General features: G+C 40.8%; 1 protein-coding gene across 1 annotated transcript; it reads right to left on the bottom strand.

The window, feature by feature from the left end:
• Positions 1-7,604: 7,604 nt before the first annotated feature.
• Positions 7,605-11,245, bottom strand: LOC128645068 (acyl-coenzyme A thioesterase 5). Its single transcript, XM_053697825.1, has 3 exons — positions 10,693-11,245; positions 10,060-10,262; positions 7,605-9,482 (listed from the first exon to the last, which is right to left on the bottom strand). Exons 1-3 carry the CDS (start codon positions 11,201-11,203, stop codon positions 8,883-8,885), a joined length of 1,314 nt encoding a protein of 437 aa, XP_053553800.1. The 5' UTR covers positions 11,204-11,245; the 3' UTR covers positions 7,605-8,882.
• Between the last annotated feature and the right edge of the window lie 8,516 nt (positions 11,246-19,761).

Below are 19,761 nucleotides of genomic sequence, written 5' to 3'. Positions count from 1 at the left end.
ATCCCCAACTCAGCCTTTGTATCACTATTGTTCACTGGAGGTTTACCACGTGAAAATACAGTTTTTTTTCAAAGATATATTCAACCAGCAAGATTCCTCTCTTCTCTTATCTTTACCTTACTGTACCCACTATATTCTAGTAAGTCTAACTTTAAGAGAGATACGTATTCAATATAAGCAACAGTGGAAAACAATTGGAGAGAGGGAAAAAAATAAGCAAAAAACAAGTAAAGGACACTAAAGAGAAAAGGATAAGTAAAAAGGAACAGCGCAGATAGTCAAAAATAAGCGTTTTCCCATGCAGATTATTACATTATTTATCCTTCTTATAGCTATACACTATATATTTTTCTGAACGTTCAAAATATCTGTTGCTATATCTTAAACACCCTTCTTAATATAGCTTTAAGGAAGGGATTGTTGTAGCCCCTTAATAGTTCCTTTAATTTCTCCTCTTAATGTCCAGCTCTAGGGGTACAACTTATTTCCCTTATATTAGTTCCTGTGGGGCATTTACTTGTCTTAACTTTTAATTCTTCTTCAAAGGAGTTTTAGTCCACTTCTGTTCCCTTTTCCTCACAGACCCAAAAAAAGTGTCAACAAGGTGTATAGCAAAGGGAGCGGTTTGTTTCTTTATGTTGGTTTAGGTGGAGGAAGTGTCTTTTTGCTCTGTACAGTCCTTTAACTATATTAATCCAGACCCTTCTACATGTATAATCCAAGACTGTTTTCTGCCTCTTTATATGCTTCCTGCGGTTTGTATCATTTTGATGTACATCCAGTTAGGGTAACAGCAGGGACAGACTACCAAAAGAAGATATTATCAGCATAGAGTAAGTTAATTTGATATTGTCCGTTTCTTAGACCATAGCTTGGGGGGTATTTATATTGAGTACTAAGCCACAGGTCCTGGGCCCTACATATAGCAGGTAATCCCTCTCGCTAGACTTAAGGATTCTGCACCCAGTTAGCCCCGTATACTTATATCCCCCGGTCTGCTGTAGTATTTTCTCCCACGTCGGTACCCGTTACCCTTTAGCTTTATATATACCGTTCATACACCAAACAAGGTACTTATCTTATTTTCCTGGTCGCCATTTGCGCTGCATGAGGTTTCAGTCTGTCCCTTCTACCCTCTGTGCAACAGTGTACCTGCACTGTTGTTCCGCTTACTTCTTTGACTTGACGGCGGTCTATCAGGTTCCCTGCTGGGACCCGCCAGTGATGCTTTGTCTGGGGCGCCTGTATGTGGGCAAGTGGCTTAGTATAGCCAAGGGATACTCCGGTATTCTCTGCCCACGTTGTCCGAGTGGGCCTTCTGGGTCAGCGTGCTGTTTGATGCTGTGTGCGCTCTCTCTCCTCCTGCACTTTCCGGTCTCGCACCTGACTTCTGCCGTTGTACCGCTCCTTGGTGTTTGGTCTCGGCGTGTAATCCCAACCGCCTAGAGGATCAAATACTGGAGCTTGGCTTTTTGCGCCGATGGTTCTCTGCAGACGCTGAGCTGCGCGCCTGTTCACCTGTCCACTTCCGCTGGAAGTCTACATATCTCTTTTGACTTAGTGCAGTCTTCTTCTGCAGTTTCTGATGCGTTGTCTGCTTTCCCTATGTTACAGGGTAAGCGTAAGAGGAAAATCAGTCATACAACAAGCGAGGTTTCTGACGCAATTGTTGCTATTTCAGATGTCCCCTATCAGAAACCTGAGGAGGAGGATAATGCAGTAGCATCTGAAGGTGAAATTTCAGATTCTGACAGTGTAATGCCTCTTGCTGATACTGAAGTTGTAATAGACGCCCTGGCGGTACCTTGTACCTTCAGTCTAGCATACCTAGAATCAAGCAGGAGAGAGCCTAAGTGATCCTCATTGCACCGGCTTGGCCTCGCAGGATTTGGTATACAGATCTAGTGGACATGTCATCTCTGCCACCTTGGAGACTTCGGTTGAGGAAGGACCTTCTAATTCAAGGGCCCTTCCATCACCAAAATCTAGTTTCTCTGAAGTTGACTGCTTGGAGATTGAACGCTTAATCTTATCCAAGCGAGGTTTTTCAGATTCGGTCATAGAAACCATGATTCAGGCTCGTAAACCTGTAACTAGAAAATTTTACTATAAGATATGGCGTAAATATCTTTATTGGTGTGAATCCAAGAGCTACTCTTGGAGTAGAGTCAGGATTCCTAGGATTTTGTCTTTTCTCCAAGAGGGTTTGGAGAAAGGGTTATCGGCGAGTTCCCTAAAAGGGCAGATTTCTGCCTTGTCTGTTTTGCTTCATAAACGACTGGCGGATGTACCAGACATGCAATCTTTTTGTCAGGCCTTGATCAGAATTAGGCCTGTATTTAAACCAGTTACTCCTCCTTGGAGTCTTAATTTAGTTCTTAATGTTCTTCAAAGGGCTCTGTTTGAGCCTATACATTCTTTAGATATTAAGTTGTTATCTTGGAAAGTTTAATTTCTTGTAGCTATTTCTTCTGCTCGCAGAGTTTCAGAGCTCTCGGCTTTGCAGTGCGACTCTCCTTACCTAATTTTATATTCAGATAAGGTAGTCTTGCGTACTAGATTAGGTTTTCTTCCTAAAGTTGTTTCTGATCGGAACATTAATCAGGAGATTGTTGTTCCTTCCTTGTGCCCTAATCCTTCCTCTCAGAAGGAACGACTTCCGCACAATCTGGATGTGGTTCGTGCCTTAAAGTTTTATCTGCAGGCGACTAAGGATTTTCGTCAGTCTTCTGCTTTGTTCGTGGTTTTCTCTGGAAAACGTAAGGGACAAAAGGCTACGTCTACTTCTCTTTCTTTTTCACTGAAAAGTATCATACTGTTTGCATATGAGTCTGCTGGACAGCAGCCTCCCGAGAGTGTTACGGCTCATTCCACGAGGGCTGTTGCTTCCTTATGGGCATTCAAGAACGAGGCTTCTGTGGAGCAGATTTGCAAGGCTGCAACCTGGTCTTCTCTGCATACTTTTTCAAAATTCTACAAATTTGACACTTTTGCCTCGGCTAAGGCTGATTCTTCAAGCAGTGGTGCGTTCCGTTTAGGTTCCTTGTCTTGTCCCTCCCTTATCATCTGTGTACTCTATCTTGGGTATTGAATCCCAATAGTAATTAAGATGATCCATGGACTCATTGTGTCATTAAAAATAAAAGAAAATGTATGCTTACCTGATAAATGTATTTCTTTTTGGACACAATGAGTCCACGGCCCACCCTGTTCTACAGACAGGGACGGTTATTTAAACTTCAGACACCTCTGCACCTTACTGCTTCCTTTCTCTCCTATACTTTGGTCGAATGACTGGGGTGGGAGTGAGGGGAGGTGATATTTAACAGCCTTTGCTGTGGTGCTCTTTGCCGCCTCCTGCTGACCAGGAGGTGAATATCCCAATAGTAATTAAGATGATCCGTAGACTCATCGTGTCAAAAAAGAAATACATTTATCAGGTAAGCATACATTTTCTTTTTTAACTTGCATGGCTGGTAAACAAACTATTGAAATATAAACTGAAACTGAAATATATCATTCAAGATAAATATTAAAGACAAAATTTTCTTTACTGCATAAGAGGTTATTTTCTGAATGTTACGTCCTGAACACAGCTACTTTGTTTTTTTACCTGTCCCTGTTCAGTAATAGAGGAGCTGTGTATCTCTATTTACCAGCAAACAATAAATCCTGTGTGGTAGCTAATACAGAAGTAATACTTTGGATGTAGTAGAAAGCCCCAGAGGAAGCAGTCACTTTAATATACACCAAACAGAAAAAGTAATACATATAGCCATAACACAACATGTAAATTCTCTCATTTTTAAAGATTTTATATATCTTTAATATTTTCATTATTTATTTTGCCCCCTTTTCTCATGTAATTTAGCACTGAACGTTGAGTAATTTCTAACTATTAGAACATGCAATGCATCTTACTGACTACTCGAGGCGAACCCTGCTACATATCTGTCCCTAATTGTCTTTAGTGGATAACAGCTGCAAAGCTCTTTATACTAACTTTATGACAGTGGCCTTGTTGTCTGAGGAATAAAGCCCAGATTGGCTTCTCCGAATAAGGCAAATAGTGGGTGAAGTTTGACTACTGGAGAATAGCTGCAGTAAAAAGGATGTTAATTTGTTTTACAACGTTAAAGGAGCATAAAACACAACATTTTTCTTTGATGCTTCAGGTGGAACATACAATATTAAAACAACTTTACATTTTACTATCTAATTTGCTTTTATATTTTGGTATCCTTTGAAAAGCATACCTAGCTAGGTAGGCTCAGGAGAAGCAATTTACTACTTGGAGCTAGCTGCTGATTGGGCGCTGCACATATATCCCTCTTGTCATTGGCTCATTTAATGTGTTTAGTTAGCACCCAGTAGTGCATTGCGGCATATCCTTCAATAAAAGATAAAGAGAATGAAGCAAATTTAATAATAGCTGTTAATTGGACCTGTAACCTGCCATTATACATTGGTCTATAATATTCTCTATTAAAGTTTTTTTTTAATGTTTGCAGATAAAGTCTCTGACAAAGATTCATAATGCTAAATAAGATGCTCTGATGGTAAAATCTTGTTATTTCTGCACTTATGTCATTTGGTTACTAAGGTGGAGTGAGGCAGCATCTGCTCCCTGAATTTAACTAAGTAGGAGCCAGTATTTGCACAGCCTGGCCCTCTGCTCTTATAATCGCTGCTTCTTAACTTAAAGGGACAGTAAACCTTAAAAATAATGTTATATAATTCTGCACATAGTGCAGAATTATATAACATTATTTAGGTGCTATAGCCATAAACGCCTTTTTTACCTTTTAATTTGTTAAAAATATGGCGCTTTTACAGACCCGCTCTCTGCTGAGCGGGTCTGTTACTTTTAGTCAGCGCATCGGGCCAGCTGTATAGTCACAGCCCGGCCCGACCGCGCCATAAGACTAAGTGCAGCTCGCTCCTGTGACAGGAGCGAGCTGCACTTAGTGCTATGGCGCGGTCGGGCCGGGCTGTGACTATACAGCTGGCCCGATGCGCTGACTAAAAATAACAAACCCGCTCACCAGAGAGCGGGTCTGTAAAAGCGGCATATTTTTAGCAAATTAAAAGGTAAAAAAGGCGTTTATGGCTATAGCACCTAAATAATGTTATATAATTCTGCACTATGCGCAGAATTATATAACATTATTTTTAAGGTTTACTGTCCCTTTAAGGCTTCCTCATGCAAGTCTGCAACTGCACCACAATAGCTCAGAAACTTCATTAACAGAACCCTATGGGTTCCATTTATCATGTGCCGGGCAGACAAGATTCACGCAGGGGCAGCAAATCCTGCCCTCATTTAACGTTGCACAAGCCGCTGATGGTGCAATGCCACCCCTTGCTCAGATGCCACGAGCAGAGGGCCAGTATTTGCACAGCCTGGCCCTCTGCTCTTATAATCGCTGCTTCTTAACTTAAGGCTTCCTCATGCAAGTCTGCAACTGCACCACAATAGCTCAGAAACTTCATTAACAGAACCCTATGGGTTCCATTTATCATGTGCCGGGCAGACAAGATTCACGCAGGGGCAGCAAATCCTGCCCTCATTTAACGTTGCACAAGCCGCTGATGGTGCAATGCCACCCCTTGCTCAGATGCCACGAGCAGCGGCTGTCAATCATATCAGTATTATTTAAACCTGCTTTAGAAGGTAGAGAGGTTAAGTAGCAGCAATCTTAAGACCACAGCTACTTAACTGGGGCTCCGAAACGTTGTTTGCAGCTTAATAAATGGAGCTCTATGTGTTTATCTCCTAAAAAGGAGTTAAATACATTGCTAACTACTGAGCATGGCCAGTGATTGGTGGGCACATGCATATGCTGCTCCTTATTGGCTCACAAGCCAGGTTCTGTTTAGCAACTACAATTAGTAGGCCTTCATGTGTCTGTTTAAATCATGCTACTAAAGAATAATAGTGCAAATAATACCTGGTCTAACTAATTAGAACATTTTGTTTTTGCATTGAATGTTTCTTTAAAAAGGGACAGTCAAGTCCAAAATAAACTTTCATGATTCAGATAGGGCATGTAAATTTACACAACTTTCCAAATTTCTTTTATCACCAATTTTACTTTGGTATTCCTAGTTGAAAGCTAAACCTAGGAAGGCTCATATGCTAATTTCTTAGACCTTGATTGCCGCCTCTTATATGAATGCATTTTGACAGTTTTTCACCACTAGACAGCGTTAGTTCATGTGTGTCATATAGATAACATTGAGCTCACGCACGTGAAGTTACTTAGGAGTAAGCGCTGATTGACTAAAATGCAAGTCTGTCAAAAGAAAAAAGGGGGCAGTTTGCAGAGGCTTAGATACAAGGTAATCACAGAGGTAAAATGTATATTAATATAACCATGTTGGTTATGCAAAACTGGGGAACGGGTAATAAAGGGATGATCTATCTTTCTAAACAACAAAAATTCTGGTGTTGGCTGTCCCTTTAATTTGAAATGGGGAAAAAAAACATACTAACATTGTAAATGAATGTAGCCTAATTGCAAGGCAGGGTTGCCAGGAAAACTTGCTGAACTATTTCCTAATCTGATATACTATGTTTCACAACCTGTGACATTTTCAAATCACCTTTGCTGTAAACAGATTCTGTTAACTAACTGAATGCCGAACACCACCCTCAAGCTGATTTTAGTTGCTTTAAAGTGATAGTAAAGGGAACATGAAACCCACAATGTTTCTTTCATGATTCAGATAGAGCAAATCATTTTAAACAACGTTCCAATTTACATATAGTGTTTCATTCTCTTGATACCCTTTGTTGTAGAAGGATCAGCAATGCACTACTGGGAGCTAGCTGAACACATTGGCTGAGCCAATGACAAGAACAATAAATGTGCAGCCACCAATCTGCAGCTAGTTCCTAGTATTGCATTGCTGCTCCTGAGCCTACCTATATATGCTTTTCCGCAAAGAAAACCTAGATAAAGCAAATTAGAAAACAAAAGTAAATTGTTTAAAATTGCATGCTCTATCTGAATCATGAAAGAAAACAGTTAGGATCCATGCCCCTTTAAAGGAATGCATATCAATCAGTGCATTACCTTGATGTATAAAGTGTTAAAAAAAATTAAAGGAGGCTGTAGTATATATTTTAAATCGTACATCCGTCTGTCTGCACACCTTCAAATTAATATTTTCTTGTCCCCATTATAGCCAATCTCCAGCTGTGCCGCGTGTTCCATCTGCTATCATGAAGGTGCTCTCTTGATAGTGTTAGACGTACCACGCACGTGCAGTTTGTATGCGTCTGGCACTGCTCAGTAAAACATTGAATAAGCCAGATCATAATGATTAACGGTTTACTGACAGCTTGTCAAGGCTGTATTGGAGAGCATGGATTATAACCCCTGGAATATTTCTTAGTAATATGATAGTATATGATTCTATATCTCTCAACTCTCTAGTTAAACAGTGAAGCGCAGTAACCTAGCTAATTTACTGTTTACAGCATAGTTCCAAAGATTACTGCCATTTGTAGTTTGTCCTTCTGACTACCAGGGGCCAGGAGTGCACAGCACTGATGGGGGGGGGGAGGGGGGCGCAGCGGTCAAGCAGCCTAATAGAAATGGCAGAGTAAGGGTATTATTTATTGATTAATTAAAAAAAAATAATAAGGATATTGTCCATAAATTAAACAGATTTAAAACAAAAGGCTTTTGATATAATGTTCATTACAGTCACTTTAACAAGTTTAGATACTACTGTTATTTTTAATTTATGAAAACAATACATAATGCAAATTCATATCAGAATAATTCTTTATACTTCATTAAGTAATTCAAGTGAAGGATTATAATATATAAAACAACAGTACTAAAATACTGGGATCTTCCCAGAATTGAAAGATCCTTATTTTCATAGAAATCAGTGCATATTCCATTATTTTTAGAACCTAACGGTAAAGTTTTTTCCCCCTGTGGCGACCTTGTAGCTCACTTGCAAAACAATATACTCATGTTAGAAACCAACTCCCTGCTTAACTCTCCCCGCACTACATGGGGGAGAGGGGTTAGAGATATGAAATCCAAAAATGTTCTTTCATGATTCAGATAGAGCAGGCAACTATAAACAACTTTCTAATTGATGTCTATTATCAAATGTTCTTTGTACTCATGGTATCTTTTGTTGAAAAGCAGGAAGGTAAGCTCTTTGTGTTTGCACATGTCTGGAGCCCTATATGGCAACAGTTTTGCAAGAATGTTATCCATTTGTAAGAGCACTAGATGGCAGCACTATTTCCTGCTATGTAGTGCTCCAGATTCCTACCTAGGTATCTCTTCAGAAAAGAATACTATTTGGAGCAAAGCAAATTTGAGAATAGCAATAAATTGGAAACTTTTTAAAATTGTATGATCTGTTTGAATCACAAAAGAACATTTTTGGGTTTGATATCCCTTTAAGCCAACATGGATTTTAAAGGGACATAAACCAAAACATTTTTCTTTCAAGATTCAGATAAAGAATACAATTTCCAATTTACTTCTATTATCAAATTAGCTTCATTCTCATGTTATTCTTTGTTGAAGAGATATCTATATAGGTTGTGTGCACTGTCTGGGGCACTATATGACAGGAAACAGTGCTGCCCTCTAGTGTTCACTGCTGCCATATACTGCTGCAGACATGCGCATGCTCCTGAAATGACCTTCCTGCTTTTTAACATAGGATAACAAGAAAATTTGATTTTAGAAAGTTGTTTAAAATAATATATTATATCTGAAGCCTTAAAAGAAAGAAACATTTGTGTTTTATGTCTTTTTAAGGCTTACATCGGTTTATTTTTATGGGATCGGCGAGTGAGTTGTTTTACAGAGTATTTGCTATGGATTTAGGGAATACATTTCCTAAAGTCTACTATATAATGAATTATGTGGTATTAAGTGCTTAGAGAAAAAAGACTGGATCTTCTGCCATGCATCCTCCTGTGCCCTTGTGTGGCCGAGGATTTGTCCCCCCCAGAGTATTGGTGCCCCCAGAAGTTTATGGTTAGATGCCCGGCACAATGGGAAATAAGGCGGCTCTAGTAAATGGCCTGCTCCGGCGTAGCAATAAAATTCAACTTCCTTGCCATGTTCTTCAAGCCGTGAGACAATCTGTTTATTATAGACGGCACTAGGCCAGTTCATATCATCTAATCCTGCCAGAAAGAGAAAGGCAGCAGAAGACTTTTCAGCTGGTATGAGGCACTTTTCATTTGCTGGGTCATGTGTATCATTCATGGCCTCAGAAAAATCCAGTATACCAGATTCTGTAAATTTTATCTTCTCAACATCAAACCCCAAACCTGGAAGGATAAAGTCATCACAGTTTAAGGATGCAAACGAGCTGGCATTACATCCAGAGATACTGACAACTGCCTTGATCCCAGGAAGAAATGTTGCCATTGAGAGTGCCAAGTCAGCCCCCTTTGAGATACCTATAACGCCAATCTCTTGGTTATTAACCTAAAAATAAAGTTTAGAATAGAAAGAATTAGAGACAATAATAAAGCACAACCCCAGCAAAACACACACACACACACACATATATATACATATTATATATACACAAATACATACACACACACACATATATACATATATATATATATATATATATATATATATATACACACATACACACACACACACATACATATATATACACACACATACCCTCATTTGAAAGAGGAGATTCTCCTTCAAATGAAAAAGGTAATGTCCATATTTCATTATGATACTATAAGGGGAATTATATAGCAACAGTAATTACCTTATAGCTTCATTAGAATTTTTAACCGATTAGAGGGAATATGAACAGAAGAGAAAAAAAAGAGATGAGAAAAGAGAAATATATATACCAATATTAACATGGTACAAGTGGAGATAAAATGCATTGGTGCTTGGGTAGCTGTGCTTAGAAAGCAGGTACATGTTTCTCGGTTCTGATACTGTTATTCAAGAGTGCTACAGTCAAGCAATTGTTTGAAATTTCAGAAGTATTTTCTTGGATTCAACTTCAATGAACGTTATGTTGAAATACCTTTGGGTGGCATCTTAAAAATTCCACTGCTTCCCTGAAGTAGCTTAAATGTAATCCTTCAAAACCTTTTGGGAGGTCATCATAGTCAAAATATGCCAAAGCCATAGTTAAAAAGCCATGGCTAGCCAGGAGGCTGGCTCTGTACTCCACAAGACCTCCTCCAGTTCCATATAGGTCAATGATTGCAGGATATGGGCCTGCTCCTGCATGAGAAAGAATGTGTTTTTTTAATGGCATGTTTGATAAAGCATGAAAAAGCCATTTAGCCAAAATTCACAAAGCTTAGTATAATAAATTGTATAAAATATGTTCTCAATTACTTGATCAATTCACACATTTCTAATGTTAAAATTAAACCCTCTCAAAAATGTTTATTTTTATTTTTTTTTTCTGAAATGCATCACGACTTAGATTTTAGATTAGAAACAGTTAATATAATGTAACAAGCAATACATTTTTTGGCTATTTCTTAAAAAAATTATTTTTACTTATTTAGGGACACATATTATTATAATTAATAGTGTCATTATTATTATTAGAACTGAAATATTGTTTGTAACAGTGAAAGTCTTATAGCTGTGCGTTCATATTGTCACAGTCATTCCCAGACAAGTCACTTCGTGATTCACTCACCGGGAGGTAAGAAGAGGCTGCCCCTGACTCTGCCTTCACGTACTGGGCTCCGGGTCACCCCTTCACTCATAAAGGCTCTGTCCTGGGCAGCCGTGGCCAACAGAGGTCCGAGCGGCTTGTGGGCCTCGTACAAGGAGAACTGAAGCCGGAGCGGAGCCTGCACGTTCTTTCGGATAAACCTTCTGTGGGGAGTCCGGGGCTGCATGGCCCATAGAGGCCCCTCAGGTTCTACTCCGACGTAGCTGCCACCCTCAAGCGCAGGGAAGCGGCTCAGATCTAATTCACCGTGGTTGCCTGCTCTGTATCGGCCAAGTGACGTGAAGGTTTCTCCACCTTCATCAGTCAGGGCCGCCTGGAGCGTGACCTCCTGCCCGGGGTTCAGACCAGACACCGTCACGCTCAGCGGCTCGTCATAAAGGCAGCGGCCGGGGGACACCTGTAACGACACAGACATGGAACGAGCCTGGAGGCACCGGTATCCAGTAACTGCAAAGCGGGCCGCCCTAAGCATAATAATAACTGTGCCGCGCAGACAAAATAACGCGACCTTCAGTCTTAGTAATCATTAACGACTGGGGCATATGTTCAATTAAAGGGACATTATTTAAAATAATACAATTATAATTTCACATTAGTTAAGCTACAATATACGCGATATGTACATTACTTTTTTATAGTTAGTAAAGGGCAAACAATGTATAAGGCATTGCAATAATGAATTGGTCAAATGCATTAGAGTATTTTCTTATAACATTATGACTTGTTACTGTATTTAAAACCTTCACAAATGGGTTAATATGTGGCTACCAAGTTATACATGGCTAGTGACTACAGGGGTCAAGTCCTGCAAAAAAAAAGTGTGGGAACTCACCAAGACTTCCACTCCCCTCGCAATTAATATTGTATATACAGTATATATTTGGTTAATGAAAGCAAATTAAATCCAATGAAGTGTTGAATTGTTGCCTTTGGGTATGAGAATCCTCCTCTGTCTCACCCACTCAATTGTCCTATTTCTGCTGAGGGGAGCAAGCTACACAAAATGTAAGCACCATGTTTTCTACACATTGCGGGTGATCATACAACAGGACTGCTGACAGGTTTGCATTTAGTGTATTGTAGGAAGTGTTACTGCCCATTACTAGAGGATCTCACTATCCCTCTAAAAAGACTGTGCTCCAGCTCCTCCCACCAGCAACAGTAGTGTTTACTAAAGCATTTCTGTTCTCTGTCCAGAGGGAACTTAGTTCCTCCTGCAAAAATAGTGCAGGAACTCCATTCCTATGCGTTCCCGCCCGACTTGACCCCTGAGTGACTACCTGCCTATGCTCGTGCTATTTGGTACCCTGTTAATGGCCAGCTCAGTAGCAGTAATGTATTGTAGCTCCTAAACAATGTCTAGATGTTTAACCAATTTACAGGCATTAAAAACATAATTAAACACAAAAGTTTGTGCAATAATAAAATGTTTTATTTCACTAGTGACTCGAGTGGACAATCAAGTGATAAGGAGTTTGTTGTGACACCAAAAAATGTACTCAAATCCCCAGTAATGACATCGCATACACAGGGAGATGAACTGAACCCATTATAACAAGGAACACAAGTAGATATCTGGGATCTAGTGATAACAAAGCTCAGAAACAGAGATCAGAGGAGTTTGGAGTTCCTCAGTGATAATTAGGGGGACATAAGACCATCTAATAGTTTAGTTCCCCAGGGGGCAATGGGTACAGATAAATTAGATTTTCAGAGGGTCATCCAGGAGTCAGAAGGAAGAGGAGAAAAAGGCCAAAACGGCAATGCAAAAGACACTTACATGAAGGGTTCCTGCAACAGATACAACATTTATCTTGTTTTATCACCAAGGGAAACAGAAGTTTACGCTTAGGCTTTGTTCCCACAATAAAGTTTAACCTGTTTGAAACTACTGTAGATTTGAACAGGCTGGTTAGGGACATGTCACTTAGGAAATTCTTTTGGAAGACTAAATATTTTGACACAAGCAGAAACCACCATTTATTGTGATGATCAAGTTGACGTTAAGGATATTCTCAATGGCAGCCCCCAGTACAAAGAAGCAAAGCTTAAGTATCTGGCAGCTTTAAGCTTTTAAAACAGGAGAACTAATTTCTAAAGAACTGGGAATAGGATTAATGCAATAACATAGTTACTATTCTTTTATAGTTGTGCACAGCAGTTTTATGTCCCTTTAAGAATACTATAGAAAGGGTTAATAAGTAGGAGCTGTAAAATCAGGGTTGTCAACAAATTAAATAATTAACCGATATTACTCTGTGTATACAAAAATAGGTAAAAACATAGTGTGCCTTGAAAATATCCAACTTTCTGTTGTCATGAGTAAGGGAAACAAGAACATATATTAAAATAATTACCCATATGAAAAACCATCTCAGCCTGTATATATTTAAACAGCACAGTACATTTTGCAGTATTAGAGGACAGTACAATAATATTAACCTTTTGCCGCCGTTATATTCTGTCACAACGGCGCTGGGCTTTAAAGCCGTTATGACGGAATACAACGTCATAACCAAGGGCTGTCCTGAAGCCTACTGCGCTTGCAGGATTTGATCGCAGTCTGGAGGGCGTTCCTAGCGTCATAGGGACCGCCCCAGACCCAATCCCATAATTGAAATCTCGCAATCGTTTGCACGATCGCGTGATTTCAATTTGTCTAAATTGGAACAGTTGTTCCGATGTAGACACTTTAACCCAGTCACAAAAGGGTTAAGCATAGTTAGCATGCAAACATGAACTTAGACATAGAATATACTGTGGAGGAAAAAAACAACACATTTATTTATTTTAAACCCTGCGTTTGTATATTCGTTTTCCAGATCTTAGCAACAGAGAGTCCTTTTGGTTGATGCATATTTGCCATCTGAGTAAAGTGACCGTCACAGAGCACATCAACCGAACAAGACCTTTCAACTGGAATAGTATAGGCAACATGATTTTGTTGTTGTAGTGAAGTTTCTATTGATGCTTCCACCTTCTTGGCAAGACAGGCAGTGCAGTGCCTAAACAGAGGTCCTGGCTTATGACTGGGGAAGAGTCTAAATCTGGAGTAGTAGTAATAATAGATCTTGCTAATCCTCAATCGTATGGGCTGGTTGTTAGATCCAAGTCCGGTCTTATATATATATTTCACGTACAGACCCTGTAACCTTACAATTAGATGCCAGTAATGAGCATTGTTTTCTCCTTGCTGCCTCCATTATTTCTTCAAGGGACATTAAACACCCCAATATAATAATATCAGTTGTTTAATTACATGTAATAAAATAACTGCAATATACATTCATTATTTATTTTGTTCTCCTTTCCTGTAATTTATTTCTGCATATTGTGGGCTTTCCAACTTATGTGAAACATGGAAGTGCAGTCATTGGTTGCACACTCTATTAAGCCATTTATAAACATTCCTAATTGGCCTCAGCAGAAAAGGTAACCTAAGTTACAATATGGCGGTGCCCACTTCTTCATGGCCATTAACTTTACCCTTATTTATTCAATATTTAAACAACTAATATAATTTCAAAATGCCTCTAATCTCTGTTAAAAGGCTGTGCCTATGGAAAGCCATAGTTATTTTCTAAAGGCCGAGTGTATTGCTGAAGTAGGCCTAGTTGGTATGATGAGCTCCGGATCTTCATGGCTTATGCCACAGTTCTATAACAGCACCACTTTGTGTGAGGTAGCTCTGGAGCCTCTTATCTCCCTTCTGATATAGAGTGAGATGTCAGCGTATTTCACAGCAGTAACAATGCTGCTGCTAGCACAGAATGATACAGGTCCGGAAAGATGGCCACCTGTGCTGGAAACCGTGGGTCCCTAAGTATAGCTGCTGCTCTGTGAACAAGCCCCACTGTACCACTAGTTTGATGCCAAAATGTGCCTAGAGACTGAGAGGGGGCTACTGGATGCTGCTGTAGATGACAAAAATTATCCAATTTTTTTTTTTTTAATAAAGTATAGCCAGAACTGCTCAATCATGCAACTGCTCGCATGCCACCCCCCCAGGATTTAATTTTTAAAGTGAGCCCCCTGCTAACTTAACTTTCCCCAGCAAAGTTTCTCTTTCCAGTAAGCTTGATTGCTTTCTACAGAAGGCAACTTGCAGGGACCGTCCCTTTTTTTTCCTTCTTACTATAGAAACTTCTGTGAGGGCAGCCCCTGTGACTGTATTTTTCACGTCTGACCCGGTAGAGTTTTGATACACACATTTTTAGTTCTGTTTTTTTTCTTGGGGTCACATATTCTTAGTTTTTCTTTTTCCAAGGCCCATACAAACTTGTGCAGAGGGCCGCATGTGGCCCATAATCTGCCAGTTGGCCATCCCTGCCCTAAACAATTCTTAGAGACATCTACTATAGCAATGTCCAAACCAAGTAAAGATTTAACAAAACTTAAGAATTAGCTCCCAAACGGAGAGGCTGAATATAAGTAATTAGTATCTTGCTTTTCTTGCCCTGCCCCCATATTTTTTTTTTAGTTTGGTTTTGGGGAGGAGAGAAAACAGGTTTGTTTCTTTTCCTTTTGAAAACATTTTATTTAAAGGGGCATGAAACCCAAAATGTTTCTGAGTGTACAGTTAAAAAAAAAAACTTTCCAATTTACTTATATTATCAAATTTACTTCACTATCTCGCGAACAAATGTTTAAAAAAACCCTGAAAAAAAACAACAGGTGGTTAGGCTCTGAAGCATGGACTAAATGGCAGCAGTTTTGCAAGAATGTTTTTAAAAGGATATAAAACCAAAATTGAGCTTTGTTAAAAAGCAGTGGCGTAAGCACAAATCTGCAGCACTATAGGGCAACACTATTTCCTGCCATGTAGTGCTCCTACTTAGCTATCTCTTCAACAAAAAAACATAATTTATGCTTACCTGATAAATTCCTTTCTCCTGTAGTGTAGTCAGTCCACGGGTCATCATTACTTATGGGATATTAACTCCTCCCCAACAGGAAGTGCAAGAGGATCACCCAAGCAGAGCTGCCATATAGCTCCTCCCCTCTACGTCACACCCAGTCATTCGACCGAGAACCAAACGAGAAAGGAGAAACTATAGGGTGCAGTGGTGACTGGAGTATAATTGAAAAATTTAGACCTGCCATAAAAAACAGGGCGGGCCGTGGACTGACTACACTACAGGAGAAAGGAATTTATCAGGTAAGCATAAATTATGTTTTCTCCTGTTAAGTGTAGTCAGTCCACGGGTCATCATTACTTATGGGATACCAATACCAAAGCTAAGTACACGGATGACGGGAGGGACAGGCAGGATCTCTATACGGAAGGAACCACTGCCTGAAGAACCTTTCTCCCAAAAACAGCCTCCGAAGAAGCAAAAGTGTCAAATTTGTAAAATTTGGAAAAAGTATGAAGAGAAGACCAAGTTGCAGCCTTGCAAATCTGTTCAACAGAGGCCTCATTCTTAAAGGCCCAAGTGGAAGCCACAGCTCTAGTAGAATGAGCTGTAATCCTTTCAGGAGGTTGCTGTCCAGCAGTCTCATAGGCTAAACGTATTATGCTACGAAGCCAAAAAGATAGAGAGGTAGCAGATGCTTTTTGACCTCTCCTCTGTCCAGAATAAACGACAAACAGGGAAGAAGTTTGGCGAAAATCCTTAGTTGCCTGTAAATAAAATTTCAGGGCACGGACTACATCTAGATTGTGCAGAAGTCATTCCTTCTTTGAAGAAGGGTTAGGACACAATGATGGAACAACAATCTCTTGATTGATATTCTTGTTAGTGACTACCTTAGGTAGGAACCCAGGTTTAGTACGCAGAACTACCTTATCTGAATGAAAAATCAGATAAGGAGAATCACAATGTAAGGCTGATAACTCAGAGACTCTACGAGCCGAGGAAATAGCCATTAAAAACAGAACTTTCCAAGATAATAGCCTGATATCAATGGAATGAAGGGGTTCAAACGGAACACCCTGTAAAACGTTAAGAACTAAGTTTAAGCTCCACGGTGGAGCTACAGTCTTAAACACAGGCTTAATTCTAGCCAAAGCCTGACAAAAAGCTTGAACGTCTGGAACTTCTGACAGACGCTTGTGTAAAAGGATGGACAGAGCTGAGATCTGTCCCTTTAAAGAACTTGCAGATAAACCCTTTTCTAAACCTTCTTGTAGAAAAGACAATATCCTAGGAATCCTAACCTTACTCCATGAGTAACTCTTGGATTCGCACCAGTGTAAGTATTTACGCCATATCTTATGGTAAATTTTCCTGGTAACAGGTTTCCTAGCCTGTATTAAGGTATCAATTACTGGCTCCGAAAATCCACGCTTTGATAAAATCAAGCGTTCAATTTCCAAGCAGTCAGCTTCAGAGAAATTAGATTTTGATGTTTGAAAGGACCCTGAATTAGAAGGTCCTGTCTCAGAGGCAGAGACCAAGGTGGACAGGATGACATGTCCACTAGATCTGCATACCAGGTCCTGCGTGGCCACGCAGGCGCTATTAGAATCACCAATGCTTTCTCCTGTTTGATCCTGGCAATCAAACGAGGAAGCATCGGGAAGGGTGGAAACACATAAGCCATCCTGAAGGTCCAAGGTGCTGTCAAGGCATCTATCAGGACCGCTCCCGGGTCCCTGGACCTGGACCCGTAACGAGGAAGCTTGGCGTTCTGGCGAGACGCCATGAGATCCATATCTGGTTTGCCCCAACGTCGAAGTATTTGGGCAAAGACCTCCGGATGAAGTTCCCACTCCCCCGGATGAAAAGTCTGGCGACTTAGGAAATCCGCCTCCCAGTTCTCCACTCCTGGGATGTGGATCGCTGACAGGTGGCAAGAGTGAGACTCTGCCCAGCGAATTATCTTTGATACTTCCATCATCGCTAAGGAACTCCTTGTCCCTCCCTGATGGTTGATGTAAGCCACAGTCGTGATGTTGTCCGACTGAAACCTGATGAACCTCAGAGTTGCTAACTGAGGCCAAGCCAGAAGGGCATTGAGAACTGCTCTCAATTCCAGAATGTTTATTGGAAGGAGACTCTCCTCTTGAGTCCATGATCCCTGAGCCTTCAGGGAATTCCAGACAGCGCCCCAACCTAGTAGGCTGGCGTCTGTAGTTACAATTGTCCAGTCTGGCCTGCTGAAGGGCATCCCCCTGGACAGATGTGGCCGAGAAAGCCACCATAGAAGAGAATCTCTGGTCTCTTGATCCAGATTCAGCGTAGGGGACAAATCTGAGTAATCCCCATTCCACTGACTTAGCATGCACAATTGCAGCGGTCTGAGGTGCAGGCGTGCAAAAGGAACTATGTCCATTGCCGCTACCATTAAGCCGATTACCTCCATGCATTGAGCCACTGACGGGTGTTGAATGGAATGAAGGGCACGGCAAGCATTTAGAAGCTTTGTTAACCTGTCCTCTGTCAGGTAAATTTTCATTTCTACAGAATCTATAAGAGTCCCCAAGAAGGGAACTCTTGTGAGTGGTAAGAGAGAACTCTTCTCCTCGTTCACTTTCCACCCATGCGACCTTAGAAATGCCAGTACTAATTCTGTATGAGACTTGGCAGTTTGAAAGCTTGACGCTTGTATCAGAATGTCGTCTAGGTACGGAGCTACCGAAATTCCTCGCGGTCTTAGTACCGCCAGAAGAGAGCCCAGAACCTTTGTAAAGATTCTTGGAGCCGTAGCCAACCCGAAGGGAAGAGCTACAAACTGGTAATGCCTGTCTAGGAAGGCAAACCTTAGATACCGGTAATGTTCTCTGTGAATCGGTATGTGAAGGTAAGCATCCTTTAAATCCACTGTGGTCATGTACTGACCTCTTTGGATCATGGGTAAGATTGTCCGAATAGTTTCCATCTTGAACGATGGAACTCTTAGGAATTTGTTTAGGATCTTTAAATCCAATATTGGTCTGAAGGTTCCCTCTTTTTTGGGAACCACAAACAGATTTGAGTAAAACCCTTGTCCGTGTTCCGACCGCGGAACTGGATGGATCACTTCCATTAGTAAAAGGTCTTGTACACAGCGTAGAAACGCCTCTTTCTTTATCTGGTTTGTTGACAACCTTGAAAGGTGAAATCTCCCTTGTGGAGGAGAAGCTTTGAAGTCCAGAAGATATCCCTGAGATATGATCTCCAACGCCCAGGGATCCTGGACATCTCTTGCCCAAGCCTGGGCGAAGAGAGAGAGTCTGCCCCCCACTAGATCCGTTTCCGGATCGGGGGCCCTCACTTCATGCTGTCTTAGGGGCAGCAGCAGGTTTTCTGGCCTGCTTGCCCTTATTCCAGGTCTGGTTAGGTTTCCAGCCTTGTCTGTAGCGAGCAACAGCTCCTTCCTGTTTTGGAGCAGAGGAAGTTGATGCTGCTCCTGCCTTGAAGTTACGAAAGGCACGAAAATTAGACTGTCTAGCCCTAGGTTTGGCTCTGTCTTGAGGCAGGGCATGGCCTTTACCTCCCGTAATATCAGCGATAATTTCTTTCAAACCGGGCCCGAATAAAGTCTGCCCCTTGAAAGGTATGTTAAGTAATTTCGATTTAGAAGTTACATCAGCTGACCAGGATTTTAGCCACAGCGCTCTGCGTGCCTGAATGGCGAATCCGGAATTCTTAGCCGTAAGTTTAGTTAAATGTACTACGGCATCAGAAATAAATGAATTAGCTAGCTTAAGGGTCTTAAGCTTGTGTGAAATCTCATCTAATGTCGCTGAGTCAAGGGTCTCTTCCAGAGACTCAAACCAAAATGCTGCCGCAGCCGTGACAGGCGCAATGCATGCAAGGGGTTGTAATATAAAACCTTGTTGAACAAACATTTTCTTAAGGTAACCCTCTAACTTTTTATCCATTGGATCTGAAAAGGCACAACTATCCTCCACCGGAATAGTGGTACGCTTAGCTAAAGTAGAAACTGCTCCCTCCACCTTAGGGACCGTTTGCCATAAGTCCCGTGTGGTGGCGTCTATCGGAAACATTTTTCTGAATATAGGAGGGGGTGAGAAAGGCACACCGGGTCTATCCCACTCCTTAGTAACAATTTCAGTAAGTCTCTTAGGTATAGGAAAAAAGT

This window comes from Bombina bombina, chromosome 1 (genome assembly GCF_027579735.1).
Source record: "Bombina bombina isolate aBomBom1 chromosome 1, aBomBom1.pri, whole genome shotgun sequence".
Lineage (NCBI taxonomy): Eukaryota > Metazoa > Chordata > Amphibia > Anura > Bombinatoridae > Bombina > Bombina bombina.
The sequence above is the reverse complement of the archived record's forward strand: the minus strand, read 5'-3'. Positions and strand labels throughout refer to the sequence as shown.

Bases quoted from the DNA above. Each gene is read 5' to 3' on its own strand.
- LOC128645068 (XM_053697825.1), bottom strand. From the start codon at position 11,203: ATGCTTAGGGCGGCCCGCTTTGCAGTTACTGGATACCGGTGCCTCCAG. The intron at 10,263-10,692 runs GTGAGTGAATCA...TTTCTCATGCAG, and splicing joins CAGCCTCTTCTTACCTCCCG to GAGCAGGCCCATATCCTGCA. The intron at 9,483-10,059 runs GTATTTCAACAT...CTTTATTTTTAG, and splicing joins TTTTAAGATGCCACCCAAAG to GTTAATAACCAAGAGATTGG.